The sequence below is a fragment of the Apostichopus japonicus genome, chromosome 1 (assembly GCF_037975245.1).
Source record: "Apostichopus japonicus isolate 1M-3 chromosome 1, ASM3797524v1, whole genome shotgun sequence".
NCBI lineage: Eukaryota > Metazoa > Echinodermata > Holothuroidea > Aspidochirotida > Stichopodidae > Apostichopus > Apostichopus japonicus.
In genome coordinates, this window is record NC_092561.1 from 13,733,823 (window position 1) to 13,750,122 (window position 16,300).

Below are 16,300 nucleotides of genomic sequence, written 5' to 3' on the forward strand. Positions count from 1 at the left end.
TTATTGAACAGACACATATTCTTTTCTTGCTATTTCTTCCCTTTAAAATAAAAATAAAAGCGTGAAAAAGATTTTTTCATTGGCTAAAGCACCACATGAACCAGTGACATGACACTTACAGGTCATTTGATCTTCTACCGACTGAACTATCCAGCCTTTAATCAGCCGTGGCGACTCCTACATAGCTATTGCTTTGTGACTGGATGTAGGTACGAAGCCATTACCTTGCATATTGTGTAAATCATACCCAACAAGTATCAAAACCGAAACATTTCATAGCATTCACATCAAAACCAGTTTAAATGAATGACTGAACTAGACAAACCAACTACAACACAACAACCAAGCTGCTTGAATAAATGCTTCATTTCATAGCATTCACGTGGAATTCGGTTTAAATTAGTGAGTGACCAAGACAAACCAACTACTGTTACCCACACAACAACTAAGCTGCTTGAATTAATGCTCATTTCATAGCATTCACGTGGAATCCGGTTTAAAGGAATGACTGAACTAGACAAACCAACAATTCTTATCCACACAACAAACAAGCTGCTTGAATTAATGCTTCATTTCTAGGAATGAGATATCTGTTGTGAAAATGAATGCAAAAACTAATGACATTAACATTTGTGTAGACTAACACATTGAAATTTTCATAGCTAACATACTGTTCCATTTACCAATGTCTGGGATCCATTATAACCCTGTAAGCCATCCTGTGTGGTGATCTAATCATGAACTTGCAAATGAAATCCTCAAAGTCAAATTACTGATCCACTAACCAATGTTTGGGATCTATTATAACAATGTAAGCCATCCCATGTGGTTATCTAATAATGAACTTGAAATTAAATCCACATAGTCAAATTACTGATCCACTAACCAATGTTTGGGATCTATTATAACAATGTAAGCCATCCCATATGGTGATCTAATCATGAACTTGCAAATGAAATCCACAAAGTCAAATTACTGATCCACTAACCAATGTTTGGGATCTATTATAACCATGTAAGCCATCCCATGTGGTGATCTAATCATGAACTTGCAAATGAAATCCTAACAGTCAAATTACTGATCCACTAACCAATGTCTAGGATCCATTATAACCCTGTAAGCAATCCCCTGTGGTGATCAAAATCATGAACTTGCAAATGAAATCCTCGCAGTTAAATTACTGATCCACTTACCAATGACTGGGATCCATTATGACCCTGTGAGCAATCCCCTGTGGTGATCGGATCATGTACTTGTACAGAAAATCCTTATAGCTAACATACTGATCCTTTCTTCGCAAATTGCATCTGCAACATGAACAAATATGACAATTAAATAGTGGGGTAAAAAAGACACCAATCTTATGGAAATAAACCTTTCTAGTAAACATTTGCTGATATTTTTACTACACTAGCTACAGACGTCTTCATCAAGCAGGGGTAATTGTTTGGCCATTGGATTTTTAACATTTATTCAGTTGTTGTTTTGTATTTGCCCATACGAAAAGCTTGCCGAAACTTTTCAAAACATTTGGAATGATCCCTTTCTGCCTTGTTTTATTTATAAAACTAGACTTTTGCCAAAGGTTAAGCTAACCCTCTCAGCCCTATGAACTTTAAATTTCATTTTTTTTTTAAATTGATGGCGAACATTATATTTCGTTGGCCAGTCAAAGAAGGATTGGTGCGGTTAGTAACTTTATACATGTTTTTCAAGGTTTGAGGTTTATATTTAAGCTGAATGTGGTGACTCTACCAGTACTTTTTTTTTTGGAAAACTTGTTTTTTAGGGTTTCACTTTACTTTCCCTGAATTCTGTGGTTATGTGATATTTGAAATTCATAATCTTTTCAAATTCATTGTTTCATATAGACAGTTAAGTCTTTCACCCAAACTTTTGTCTGTTGCACTATTGAAATTTAACTTGACTTAAACTTGTTGAAACTAAAGACAAAGGTTTACAATTGAACTTGCTATTAGAACGTCTGGGTACCGAAGCTTTAAAGTGCCATCTACATAAGAAAAACTTTGCCCCATTAGTTGACATTTTCCAGTAAATTGTTAAGATAACAAGATAATATCGTATGGTATCACGTCAACTCAATATTTTTCTGAAACATTTCAACATCAGTTGGAATGAAGTGAACAATTTAAGCACAAACTGATGTCACATTAGAATAGTATAATTTAGTTAATTTGTATTTGTATGACAGAAGAAGTCAATCTGTCAGCTGTTTATTTTAGAAAGTTTTTTTTTAGTAACTTTTCCTTTAGTCAATCCTGGTTGTTGTTGTTGTTGTTGGAGAGTAGTATCCAGGGATGTAGGACAATTTACATAAACCTAATCCCTCTATTCACTACAAAAATACAAGGTACTGTAGCATAATTGAGTATGTATACAAAAGAAACATCACCAGGTCAGGGCATAGTTAATATAATACAAAGGTACAGGGTAGCATAGCATAGCTAGTGCACACAAAAGAAACCTACCAGGGCAGGACATAGTCAAGATGACAATGTGTTGTATTGCCAAGTTATGCAAATTGATGCACTAGTAATTATGTGTGACATCACATCCAGCCAGTGAAGTGAGTGTTGGATAAGATTTTTATTCACTCTCCAAATTACCATCATCGGATTGAGTCCTGCTATATCTCTTAGCTGAAAAAGACGGAGCTACAGCATTGTGATTTTCATATCATGGGGCACAGGATCCTATATATAGGATACCTGTATTGAAGCCTGGGCTGGCATACTTTAATTAATGTCTGGCATTTAACTGTGAAAGCTTGAAACACAATTTTTCCCTGGAGATTCCAGTATCACACAATATTTAGTGTTCTGGATAGGGCAGCTTGTCGGCAGAGTTGGGATGGAAGTACATCACCTGACCGGATAAAATATAGCTGTATTGCAGAGCTCGTCTGACAGTTTAAGAACTGGCACCATTGTAAGTAGAAACTTGTTATATTAATCTGTTCTGTATATGTAATATTTGGGATGCAACCACTTTAAAGTTTGTATACTTTTGGAGGTGCACAAAAGTCAGTTTAATTTTGTGTAGTAATTTTTCATTATGTTGGATAGTAAAAGTCACGCCTTAATTGACTTTCCTTAAGAAAGTGGATGTTTGCTATGATTGTAATAGTGATGGTGACTTTTATAGCACTACAAATTAATTCAAGCGATTTTGGCAGAGAGGGGTTATATATTTAGTGTTCTGGATAGGGCAGCTTGTCGGCAGAGTTGGGATGGAAGTACATCACCTGACCGGATAAAATATAGCTGTATTGCAGAGCTCGTCTGACAGTTTAAGAACTGGCACCATTTGCCACTCTCCTCACATTGGGTCGAAGACCAGAAGCTTTTGAGGATAGTTTTTTCACCGAATATAACACCTACCACAACCTGATATCAGCAACCACGTGTCAACAAGTATTGTCAACATCTTTAGGCAATATTCGTCATAGTGACAACTCAGAATTCATTTTTTTTTTAGATAAATGTTAAATCAGAATTTCATTATGTAAAGGGGGGAAAGCTCTTCAGACAAGAAGAGGTAATCTCATTCTTTTATAGAGAAAAGAATATCCAATTAATATATATTAAGACTAAATTTAGACGTGCCAGTTTGCTCTCTCGCAATTGAAAAAGATCCAGGGGTAGCAGAACTTTGGAAAGTCTTAAACTTTTCAGCAGTTAAGCTAAATCTAGCATATGTCATCCTCTGGTAAAGATTGCGCCAAAACAATCCGTTATCTCTAAGTATTCAGTAGTCACATGTGTTCTTAAGCAGTATTACAGAACGTTGTAACCTTTATTTTCCATGTTCCTTTTTTTTTTATTTTAAGGAGAAAGTTCCTCCTCAATAAATACATATTCACTTAAGAAGTTGAATTTATAAAACTTGTTCTGTATCATTAGTTGGTTGGAGTATTTCTTTTTTACATTGCATATTGATTTTGGATAGCCGCTAGGCGAATGTGTCGCATTGCCACTTGCATTCTTTTTGTGGGTGATAACTGACCACATCACTGTCAAAGGCTTATTTCAGATCATATAATATTGGAATTTATTTCATTGCATACTTTTACAATCAGATTTGATCATTGCTATAACTTTTACAATCAGATTTGATCATTGCTATAACTTTTACAATCAGATTTGATCATTGTTATAACTTTTACAATCAGATTTGATCATTGCTATATCTTTTACAATCAGATTTGATCATTGCTATAACTTTTACAATCAGATATGATCATTGCTATAACTTTTACAATCAGATATGATCATTGCTATAACTTTTACAATCAGATTTGATCATTGCTATAATTTTTACAATCAGATTTGATCATAGCTATAACTTTAACAATCAGATTTGATCATTGCTATAACTTTTACAATCAGATTTGATCATTGCTATAACTTTTACAATCAGATTTGATCATTGCTATAACTTTTACAATCAGATTTGATCATTGCTATAACTTTTACAATCAGATTTGATCATTGCTATAACTTTTACAATCAGATTTGATCATTGCTATAACTTTAACAATCAGATTTGATCATTGCTATAACTTTTACAATCAGACTTGATCATTGCTATAACTTTTACAATCAGATTTAATCATTGTTATAACTTTTACAATCAGATTTGATCATTGCTATAACTTTTACAATCAGATATGATCATTGCTATAACTTTTACAATCAGATTTGATCATTGCTATAATTTTTACAATCAGATTTGATCATTGCTATAACTTTAACAATCAGATTTGATCATTGCTATAACTTTAACAATCAGATTTGATCATTGCTATAACTTTTACAATCAGACTTGATCATTGCTATAACTTTTACAATCAGATTTAATCATTGTTATAACTTTTACAATCAGATTTGATCATTGCTATAACTTTTACAATCAGATATGATCATTGTTATAACTTTTACAACCAGATTTGATCATTGCTATAACTTTTACAATCAGATTTGATCATTGCTATAACTTTAACAATCAGATTTGATCATTGCTATAACTTTTACAATCAGACTTGATCATTGCTATAACTTTTACAATCAGATTTAATCATTGTTATAACTTTTACAATCAGATTTGATCATTGCTATAACTTTTACAATCAGATATGATCATTGCTATAACTTTTACAATCAGATTTGATCATTGCTATAATTTTTACAATCAGATTTGATCATTGCTATAACTTTAACAATCAGATTTGATCATTGCTATAACTTTTACAATCAGACTTGATCATTGCTATAACTTTTACAATCAGATTTAATCATTGTTATAACTTTTACAATCAGATTTGATCATTGCTATATCTTTTACAATCAGATTTGATCATTGCTATAACTTTTACAATCAGATTTGATCATTGCTATAACTTTTACAATCAGATTTGATCATTGCTATAACTTTAACAATCAGATTTGATCATTGCTATAACTTTTACAATCAGACTTGATCATTGCTATAACTTTTACAATCAGATTTGATCATTGTTATAATTTTTACAATCAGATTTGATCATTGCTATAACTTTTACAATCAGATATGATCATTGCTATAACTTTTACAATCAGATTTGATCATTGCTATAACTTTTACAATCAGATTTGATCATTGCTATAACTTTTACAATCAGATTTGATCATTGCTATAACTTTTACAATCAGATTTGATCATAGCTATAACTTTTACAATCAGATTTGATCATAGCTATAACTTTAACAATCAGATTTGATCATTGCTATAACTTTTACAATCACATTTGATCATTGCTATAACTTTTATTATATGCTGAGAGGCCTGTCAGTACATGGCTTGTCCCCCCCCCCCCCCTTATCAAACATAAAGGCTAAAGAGACTAAACAGATAGAATAATGTGATATAAGGTACCTTTCTAATAATTGTTCCATATCAAAAGGAAATAAAGGAACACCAAATTCCTTGAGTACACCCATTAACTGAGACTTGGTCATCATGCCATTACTATTCAAATCAAAATGCTCGCAGCTCATGAGCAGAGAATAGTAGCCTTGTTCCATCTGACGAGAAAGAAAGAAACCAAATGTGAGGTCACAATAGGAAGAACAAAAAGATACGTTCATGGAAAGAAAGTTGTCTTAGGGATCAAGACAGGCTGGATAGCTCAGTCGAAAGAGCGAATGAATTTCTAATCATTAAGTAACTGATTCGAATCCACTTTTAACAAATACTGAATATGCTCAAAGTTGACAAATTCAGACATGTATGAGTCTTCAAATAATAACTGACAATCTGATTTATCTTTCAATATAGTTTTGAATGTATATGTGTGAAAATAGATACATTGAAGAGCTCAATCAAGGATCCAATCCAGACCCATTCATTGGTAATATATGCTAGATGTAACAATTGAAGGAATGCAAGTGTAATATACAGAAAAAACAATGCAAATAATTCATTAATATTCATATACTTATATGGAATATCTTAACTAAAATTGCATGTGGACAAGTAAAATTTACACAAGTTTCACTGCTCGTATTTATTGCATAATGAAAACAGCTGATGTAACAGTAATCCTGTATTAGACAGAGATCTGCTGTTACATGACAGCAAGAAGCATACATTCTGCTCATGTGCTGTTACAAGACAGCAAAAAGCATACATTCTGCTCATATACATCTGCTGTTACATGACAGCAAGAAGCATACATTCTCCTCATGTGCTGTTACAAGACAGCAAAAAGCATACATTCTGCTCATATACATCTGCTGTTACATGACAGCAAGAAGCATACATTCTGCTCATATACATCTGCTGTTACATGACAGCAAGAAGCATACATCTGCTCATATACATCTGCTGTTACATGACAGCAAGAAGCATACATTCTGCTCAAATACATGTGCTATTACATGACAGCAAGAAGCATACATTCTGCTCATATACATCTGCTGTTACATGACAGCAAGAAGCATACATTTTGCTCATATGCATCTGCTGTTACATGACAGCAAGAAGCATACATGCTGCTCATACATATCTGCTGTTACATAACAGCAAGAAGCATACATTCTGCTCATATACATCTGCTATTACATGACAGCAAGAAGCATACAGTCTGCTCATACATATCTGCTGTTACATAACAGCAAGAAGCATACATTCTGCTCATCTACATCTGCTGTTACGTAACAGCAAGAAGCATACATTCTGCTCATACACATCTGCTGTTACATAACAGCAAGAAGCATAAATTCTGCTCATCTACATCTGCTGTTACATGACAGCAAGAAGCATACATTCTGCTCATATACATCTGCTGTTACATGACAGCAACAAGCATACATCTGCTCATATACATCTGCTGTTACATGACAGCAACAAGCATACATTCTGCTCAAATACATCTGCTATTACATGACAGCAAGAAGCATACATTCTGCTCATATACATCTGCTGTTACATGACAGCAAGAAGCATACATTCTGCTCATATGCATCTGCTGTTACATGACAGCAAGAAGCATACATACTGCTCATACATATCTGCTGTTACATAACAGCAAGAAGCATACATTCTGCTCATATACATCTGCTATTACATGACACCAAGAAGCATACATTCTGCTCATATCTGCTGTTACATGACAGCAAGATGTATTCATTCTGCTCATTTACATCTGCTGTTACATGACAGCAAGAAGCATACAGTCTGCTCATACATATCTGCTGTTACATAACAGCAAGAAGCATACATTCTGCTCATATACATCTGCTGTTACATGACAGCAAGAAGCATACATTCTGCTCATATACATCTGCTGTTACATAACAGCAAGAAGCATACATTCTGCTCATACTGTGTACATCTGCTGTTACATGACACCAAGAAGCATTCATTCTTCTCATATACATCTGCTGTTACATGACAGCAAGAAGCATACAATTCTGCTCATATACAGTACATCTGCTGTTACATGATAGCATGCAGCATACATTCTGCTCATTTACATCTGACAGCAAGAAGCATACATTCTGCTCATACTGTGTACATCTGCTGTTACATGACACCAAGAAGCATTCATTCTTCTCATATACATCTGCTGTTACATGACAGCAAGAAGCATACAATTCTGCTCATATACAGTACATCTGCTGTTACATGATAGCAAGCAGCATACATTCTGCTCATTTACATCTGACAGCAAGAAGCATACATTCTGCTCATACTGTGTACATCTGCTGTTACATGACACCAAGAAGCATTCATTCTTCTCATATACATCTGCTGTTACATGACAGCAAGAAGCATACAATTCTGCTCATATACAGTACATCTGCTGTTACATGATAGCAAGCAGCATACATTCTGCTCATTTACATCTGACAGCAAGAAGCATACATTCTGCTCATACTGTGTACATCTGCTGTTACATGAAACCAAGAAGCATACATTCTGCTCATATACATCTGTGATTAAATGACAGCAAGAACCATACATTCTGCTCATACACATCTGCTGTTACATGACAGCAAGAAGCATACATCTGCTCATATAAATGACAGCAAGAAGCATACATTCTGCTCATACACATCTGCTGTTACATGACAGCAAGAAGCATACATCTGCTCATATAAATGACAGCAAGAAGCATACATTCTGCTCATATACATCTGCTGTTACTGTACATGAGCAGCAAGAGGCATACATTCTGCTCATAATTTGAATTGTGGTAAGTAACAATCACAAACTGATTACTTATATATTTTTCAACTCCTCTGTATAAGGCACCATCATCTGACAAGCTATATGGGAGATAATGCACTGACCTTTCTCATAAGGGAGGAGATAATATCTGTAGATGGTGGTCTTGGTAGCTCATTATGTGTTGGACCTCTACCCTGTCTTGATGCCAGTCTAGGTGTTTGCCTATCAGCAATTTTACTTTCTTCAAATTGCTCCTGATCCTTAGAGAATGGAAGAAAGTTTGAATCAATGAATGTAACATAGCACTTCCATTTGCAATCAGACATTTGTAATTGCAGTGACAAACACATTATTATTATTGAGTCATTTACAGTAACAAAGAAATAAAAGTGATTATATATTCACCAATTAAATCCAATTCTTGTGCAGAATCTTAATTCTATGTTAAAAGAATTGAGATTTTGCATTTTTATAACTTATTAAGTAGATTAATATTAGGCAACTCTACCACTATATCTTTTTCTAGCTCTGAGAGTAAGGAATGGTATACAGGAGATCCCAAGCAGTGGCATGTGTAGGATTTAAGAGGAGGGGGACCAGACTTGTGATTTCCCCCTCTGATATGGCAGACGGCTGGGTCTAAGGTGGGTGGGGTGTCCCCCTCCCATTTGGAAATTTTGTCACAGCGACTAGCTAGACACAAAATGGTGCTATCAATTACTAGTTTCAAGCGGTTTCAATTGCTAAGAAATAATTAACAGCAATTAGCAATCTAGCGATTATACATAAATCAATGAAAACTTGGATCACTTCATAACATAAACTTAATTGCTTACAAGAAATACTGAAACAAGAAAAGGACGAGGCATATTTGAGTTTCACAGTTGGAGAAGGGGAGAGGGGGGGGGTCATGAGTTCCTGCTAAAGAGCAAACACTGAAACGGACTGTGGGGTGTCCAAATTTAAATTTACAGTCAACATAGATAAAGGGTTATTCCTCGACTGAGTGATATTCCCTACTGAGTGATTCCCCCCCAGACTGTCAACGGAGGTGGGGTGACCAAGCCCTCCCCCCTTGGGCCCCCTCTGTGCATGCCACTGATCCCAAGACTTTCATTAGTCAAGCAGTGTCAAGCCAATACACACTTGAGTTAAATCTTTTATAATGCACCAATGCATCAATCGCATATACTGGTATCTTATTTTTATATAAATCTATTAAATGAAATTAGGCTCAGCTTCCTGCAATTCATTCGTTTGACTAAGTTATCCAGAAAGAAAGCACCAATGAAGAAGAAATTAATTATTTTATCAAAACAAAATCAAGAAACAAGCATTCCTTCTTGTTGTTGTTCATTTCATCTATTCTATGCTACTTGCTAAATAATTCATACATCATGTCACAGAAAATTAGCTGTCCGCTCGGTTATCTTGAACCTGATAATAACAGTTATGTAGCAGCAGAAATATTTTTAAACTAATCTCTTTAAGCGGTATGTAAGAAATCTATGTTCGATTTTGTGAGGCAGTCAACAAAAATGCGTGTTCAAATGTTTCCGATCCCATAAGCTAACAAATTTGATGAGAATTAAAAAAAAACAAGCTTACCCCAGGAGGTACACTCCAAGATCTAGTGGAACTAGCTGTGGCAGTTCTTGCCCTCGGTAAGTAATTGCCAAATGGATCCAAACCTATATGTTCAAAGAACCAAGAAGCTTCTACTGCTCCAGTGTTTTGAAGGTCATATCTGTCGATTGAAATGATTTTTCTTTTACACAAAATTTGAAACTGCACGGGTGGGTCTAATTTTCAAAAAATGGGAAATTGTCATTGCAAAGCACAAGACCATCGTGACTCTGATAGCTGCAACTTGTTTTTTTTTCCTTTTTACTTTTTTAATAAAGTTATTCTTACTCTCACTTACTCTTACCTCCTTGTTCATCTCTCCCATACCTCCTTGTTCATATCTACCATACCTCTTTGTTCATCTCTCCCATACCTCCTTGTTCATCTCTCCCATACCTCCTTGTTCATCTCTCCCATACCTCCTTGTTCATCTCTCCCATACCTCTTTGTTCATCTCTCCCATACCTCCTTGTTCATCTCTCCCATACCTCCTTGTTCATCTCTCCCATACCTCCTTGTTCATCTCTCCCATACCTCCTTGTTCATCTCTCCCATACCTCCTTGTTCATCTCTCCATACCTCCTTGTTCATCTCTCCCATACCTCCTTGTTCATCTCTACCATACCGCCTTGTTCATCTCTCCCATACCTCCTTGTTCATCTCTCCCATACCTCTTTGTTCATCTCTCCCATACCTCCTTGTTCATCTCTCCCATACCTCCTTGTTCATCTCTCCCATACCTCCTTGTTCATCTCTCCCATACCTCCTTGTTCATCTCTCCCATACCTCCTTGTTCATATCTACCATACCTCCTTGTTCATCTCTCCCATACCTCCTTGTTCATCTCTACCATACCGCCTTGTTCATCTCTCCCATACCTCCTTGTTCATCTCTCCCATACCTCTTTGTTCATCTCTCCCATACCTCCTTGTTCATCTCTCCCATACCTCCTTGTTCATCTCTCCCATACCTCCTTGTTCATCTCTCCCATACCTCCTTGTTCATATCTACCATACCTCCTTGTTCATCTCTCCCATACCTCCTTGTTCATCTCTACCATACCTCCTTGTTCATCTCTACCATACCGCCTTGTTCATCTCTCCCATACCTCCTTGTTCATCTCTCCCATACCTCCTTGTTCATCTCTCCCATACCTCCTTGTTCATATCTACCATACCTCCTTGTTCATCTCTCCCATACCTCCTTGTTCATCTCTACCATACCTCCTTGTTCATCTCTACCATACCTCCTTGTTCATCTCTACCATACCGCCTTGTTCATCTCTCCCATACCTCCTTGTTCATCTCTCCCATACCTCCTTGTTCATCTCTCCCATACCTCCTTGTTCATCTCTCCCATACCTCCTTGTTCATCTCTCCCATACCTCCTTGTTTATCCCTCCCATACCTCCTTCTTCATCTCTCCCAAACCCCCATATTCATTTCTCCCATTTCGACCTCTTTATTCATCTCCCTCATACAGGCTCCATATTCAATTCTCCCATACCTCCCCGGTCTATTCTTCTTAACGTACTTACCTGGACCAAAGAATATCCATTTCCTCGTCATTGAGAGGAACACCAAGACTTTCCAGACATTTGTCTAACTGTGGGGCTAGCACATGAGCATCGGGCTCAAAGCATGAGGCATTCAGGTGATCACTTAGATCAAAATCACTGTGAAAGAAATACATTCAAGATTTAAAAGTAAATTAACTAACATACCTATGACAGAGAATACTCCCATATGCCAAAACTAAAGCATATATTAGATTTACAGACAGCAAACTGATGCACAAACTGAAGAGGAAATTAAAAACTAGCAATCTCTGCGATTTGTTTCCAAAGAAAGGTCACAAGAAGATTGTGTTACACGTTAATTCAGGTAAGGGGTATTACAACCTACATATCTCTGTTGATGGACTGCAATTTGCTTTCAAGAGATATATATTGTAGATGTTGCAGCTTACACACTGTAAACTTGTTCTAGCTGCATCTAATTCACCCAAAATCAGGGCCATTTTAATGGTTGTCGACGACGACCAAATTTCTGTTTCGGCAAACAAAATCAGCTTTGCCGGTCCTCCCTTGGATGAAGAGTGGTTTACATCACATTTGGGTTGAATTGTAACTAAATGTACCCAAAAATAGGTCAAATTTGTAAATTGGTAGCTCCCGCCATCAGTTTGGAGAATAGTGGTAATTAGTGGTAGGCCTATGGTGCACCGGAATTGAAGTTTAGCTGGTGTCCTATCCACTTAACCTACACATCTCTCCTACAATATACATATTGATCATTTTTAGATAGTTTGCTACATTTTCTTTCACAAAACCAAATTTGCTGTTCCGTCAACGAAAAAAGGAAGACATGGTTGTCCGAGGGACAAACATTAAAATTCCTTGTAAAGTTGGCATGCCCTTGCTTAAATGCAAGCTATTAAACACTGTTTCAATTCTGAGAACCCGCATCCAAACTATAGAACAGTTTCTCAAACATTCCGTTTCACTCATTCATGATGTTAATCTTCAAGAGGGTAAGTAATTACCTGTGTTTGCACTTTTCTTTAAGGAGAGTATTTGCATAAGACGCTGTTACATATTCATCTTCTCGACGATGAATCCGGTTCCTCAGATGTTCCTCGGGAAATGGGATCTGTGCCTCGAGAGATCCATGCTTACCAACAAACGGTGTAACCCATCTCTTGGAATTTGTCTAAAAGAAAAGTGAGAAAAAAAAAAGACACAGCTGAATGAAAAGATGTATGAACTTGCAGTAAGTTGTACTTTTTGAAGCTATAGATCACTGTAGAAAACACAAAGAATATGTATTCACGTACATGCTGGTCTAAAAGAACATAAAAACAGTAGCTACTGTCTGCAAAAACACTGATGTTGTCTGTTTGCTTTAAGATATGAATGTCAATTAACGTCTACATGCATGTAATATGTTAATATATATTTTCTGGAACTATGAAAAAAATCACTGAAAAATAAGTTGAAGAGCTCTTGAAACAAAAGGAAATTGTAATTTTTGATATAAACAACAGGTACAATATTACATTTACAATGAGAAAATCTGTAGATATTTATCATACAGGAGTAGTGATTCCAAACCATTATTTTATCTCCTGTTGCCTGGGAGGTAAGTCTCGTCAAAGAGTTAAAAAGTTGTTGCCAGTTACAAACTTGTGTCAGAAGGTTGCAATTTTGTCAATACATGTGTGATGTCATAGTGCTAAAAGTAGGTAGAAACTCTCATAGCTTCCCTTGTGTCCCTTTTCATATATTGATGTGGAAACTTAGAAGTAGTTATGGTAAGAATAATTTTACTTCTAGGTTCTGATAAATAAACTTATTACCTCTATCAAAGGAAAAAACAACCCCAAAATACAGAAAAGTATAAAAATTCAACCACTAAAGGCACTGTGATGAAATTTTTAAACTTACTTCAAGTCTTCAATCTTGTGTGTGTTGATGGAGTAACTTTTACGACATGATAGCTCTTAACAAAATAAACAGTTTGCTTAATTTGTTTTTGTTGTGGGGGGGGGGGGGTGGAAGGGCAGGAGATGGGTAAGAAGAAGTTTCTCATCTATGAGTTAAAGAATCATTAAGACATTAACTGTGAGGAAAAAAAACCCATGTGATATTATAATCTATTCTCTAAAAATTAAAATATTGACAAAATGACAAACAATGCTGACACTGTAAGAATCACCTATCATTTATCTTCACTTATTCATTATACAGTTTGGAGAGAAATCTTAAGTCTGTATAAAAACAGTGCATTCAATTACAGTTAATTAAGATGACAATCACATACATACCTCAGCGTCTCTAAAAGCAGAAATAAATTTGGTGAAGGATATGCCATCTGAACTGTCGATACCCAACCTGCAGATAAAATTAAAACTGTACTATAGAACACACAGTAGAACTTGCCCTTAAATAACTGTGTTGGGTACATAGACGACAAAGAGGTCAACCTTTTCTAACAAAAGTTTGGTTGCAACTAATAAATAAAGCCAACTGGTTATTTCATGATCAAATTCCTTCTCTTGGCATTTTAGGAGGAATAAAGTGGTTGTTTCAATATCTTTCAAAAAAATTGTTTCAATTGAAAAAAACAAAGCAAATACTAGTACAAGAAAGCAAGTACACAAAATGCCGGCTCCTACAGGCACACACATACAGTGGTTTTTGATGCATGGTTGGGATTCAAACAGGTTGGTGGATAGGTGACACAGATTGGACTGAGTGTTTACAATTTTCCCCATCTAAAAGTTAGTAGTCGATAGTAGTCGATAGTAGTAGTCGATGTAATTATTACATGTTTTCCTTTTTTCTTTGCAAACAGGCAATTATAAACAATACAAACATAAGGTGTTTTTTCAGTAAAAAAACCCACCAAACATTGGCTCCCCTTAGCTTGATATTAATTCTTCGTAGATCTGGGAAACAGTACCGATGTTTAGCATTATAACAATTTGACCTACCAATCTAGCAGGCGTCCAACATCTTCCATGGCAACAAACCCTACAAGATGATAGAGAACACGAGAGAATGCTCCCTTGGAGACGACCCCTCGACCTTGAGGATCGTTCGCTTGAAATTGTTTCTGGAAAACCTTGAAATGAGTGGAGAGTCGGTCTCGTATAATTTGAAAAAGCTAGATGAAATTAAAAGAAGAAATAGTTTGATCTAAGCTGCACCCAAATCATATGAACTAGATTTATGACTCAAAGAGTACACTAGATACACCAACAGCTTCATAAACTAATTATTTTAGCAAAAACATATCTAAGTTCCAAGTGAATAGACCACATAAAACTTTGTAATTTGTGCCAAATACATGATATAACAATATTGCTACTGGAGGGATCTCAATATTGTTCAATGTCATATGTCAATCAACATTAATAAAAAGGTATCGTTCTGTAGTGCACATAGTTCAAAAACCAGAATGAGCTTATAACGCAACCACAAGGTACAGTTGATCAGGGGAAGCGGGGTTCAACCAACCCTTTTTAATTCCCCAGTGAATGAGGTCGCCAGGAGGAAAATCATGTGGCGACTAGATCTTTATTTTTCCCAAATTCTGGTCGCCCAGAATGAAAATGTGATCGCCACTATGATATGCTAAATATTAGTACAAAAAACACTAGGCCTAGGCTCAACATCGAGTAGCACCACTGTCAGTACTGATTACACTAACGTTGAACTATAGTATAATTAAGTTCTAATTCCCACGCTTTGATAGTCGTGGCAACATAAGGCCCCTGTGAACACACATGTATGGGACAATACCATAACGTAAACGATAGCTACAGTACCGCTCACATTTAACTGGACATGTGTACGCGCACAGAATCGTATCAAGACGTATAAACACGTACAACAATTTAAGAAATGCTTACCGTTAAATACTGGCGTTAAACAATACATTTCGTATTTATTCCAATAAAGATCCACAAAGGTTAAAAATGCTAAGTAGAGCTTACTTAAAGAGAAATAGAAACTGCATGTACATGGTCATTTTAAGTATCCAAATACTATACAAAGAGATTCAGTTCACCGAAACACCCCTTTTCCTTACCACCCGAATAAAGCCGTCTTTTATCAATTATAGTACCTTACAGTACTCTACATTTGATACAAAAGTTACTTCTACAACAGCTTCCCAAAATTTTTGTGTGTCGCAATAGGTTAAGTTTTAACCGCACAGTACAATAATTTGCATATTACACCAAAATTTACACTCGGCGTCCAGATGGCGGGAAATTGTTCAATGTGTTGTTGTTGTGTCGTTCGGTCGTTCCCATGGTGCGATGAACTTGGGCAAGTTCGAATGTCGATGACCTACTTATGTTCCGTGACCAATGTCAATGGGAATTAGATGCATGTTACAACGGTGTCGTACGTAGACCACTACGACATGTGTGT

General features: G+C 35.9%; 1 protein-coding gene across 4 annotated transcripts in view; it reads right to left on the bottom strand.

Moving 5' to 3' along the window:
• Window positions 1–16,300, bottom strand: part of LOC139968092 (EF-hand calcium-binding domain-containing protein 6-like) — a 69,051-nt gene that overhangs the window by 18,202 nt on the left and 34,549 nt on the right. For all 4 annotated transcript variants that reach the window (XR_011793221.1, XM_071972462.1, XM_071972452.1 and 1 more), the window contains exons 4-11: window positions 14,854–15,026; window positions 14,185–14,251; window positions 12,904–13,070; window positions 11,897–12,034; window positions 10,342–10,480; window positions 8,856–8,993; window positions 5,935–6,083; window positions 1,194–1,307 (exon numbers count right to left, since the gene is read on the bottom strand). Coding sequence is in view for 3 of the 4 variants with exons in the window: in XM_071972462.1 (XP_071828563.1) it covers window positions 1,194–1,307; window positions 5,935–6,083; window positions 8,856–8,993; window positions 10,342–10,480; window positions 11,897–12,034; window positions 12,904–13,070; window positions 14,185–14,251; window positions 14,854–15,026 (1,085 nt within the window). In the remaining variant the exon portion in view is untranslated. The remainder of the gene's footprint in view (window positions 1–1,193; window positions 1,308–5,934; window positions 6,084–8,855; window positions 8,994–10,341; window positions 10,481–11,896; window positions 12,035–12,903; window positions 13,071–14,184; window positions 14,252–14,853; window positions 15,027–16,300) is intronic.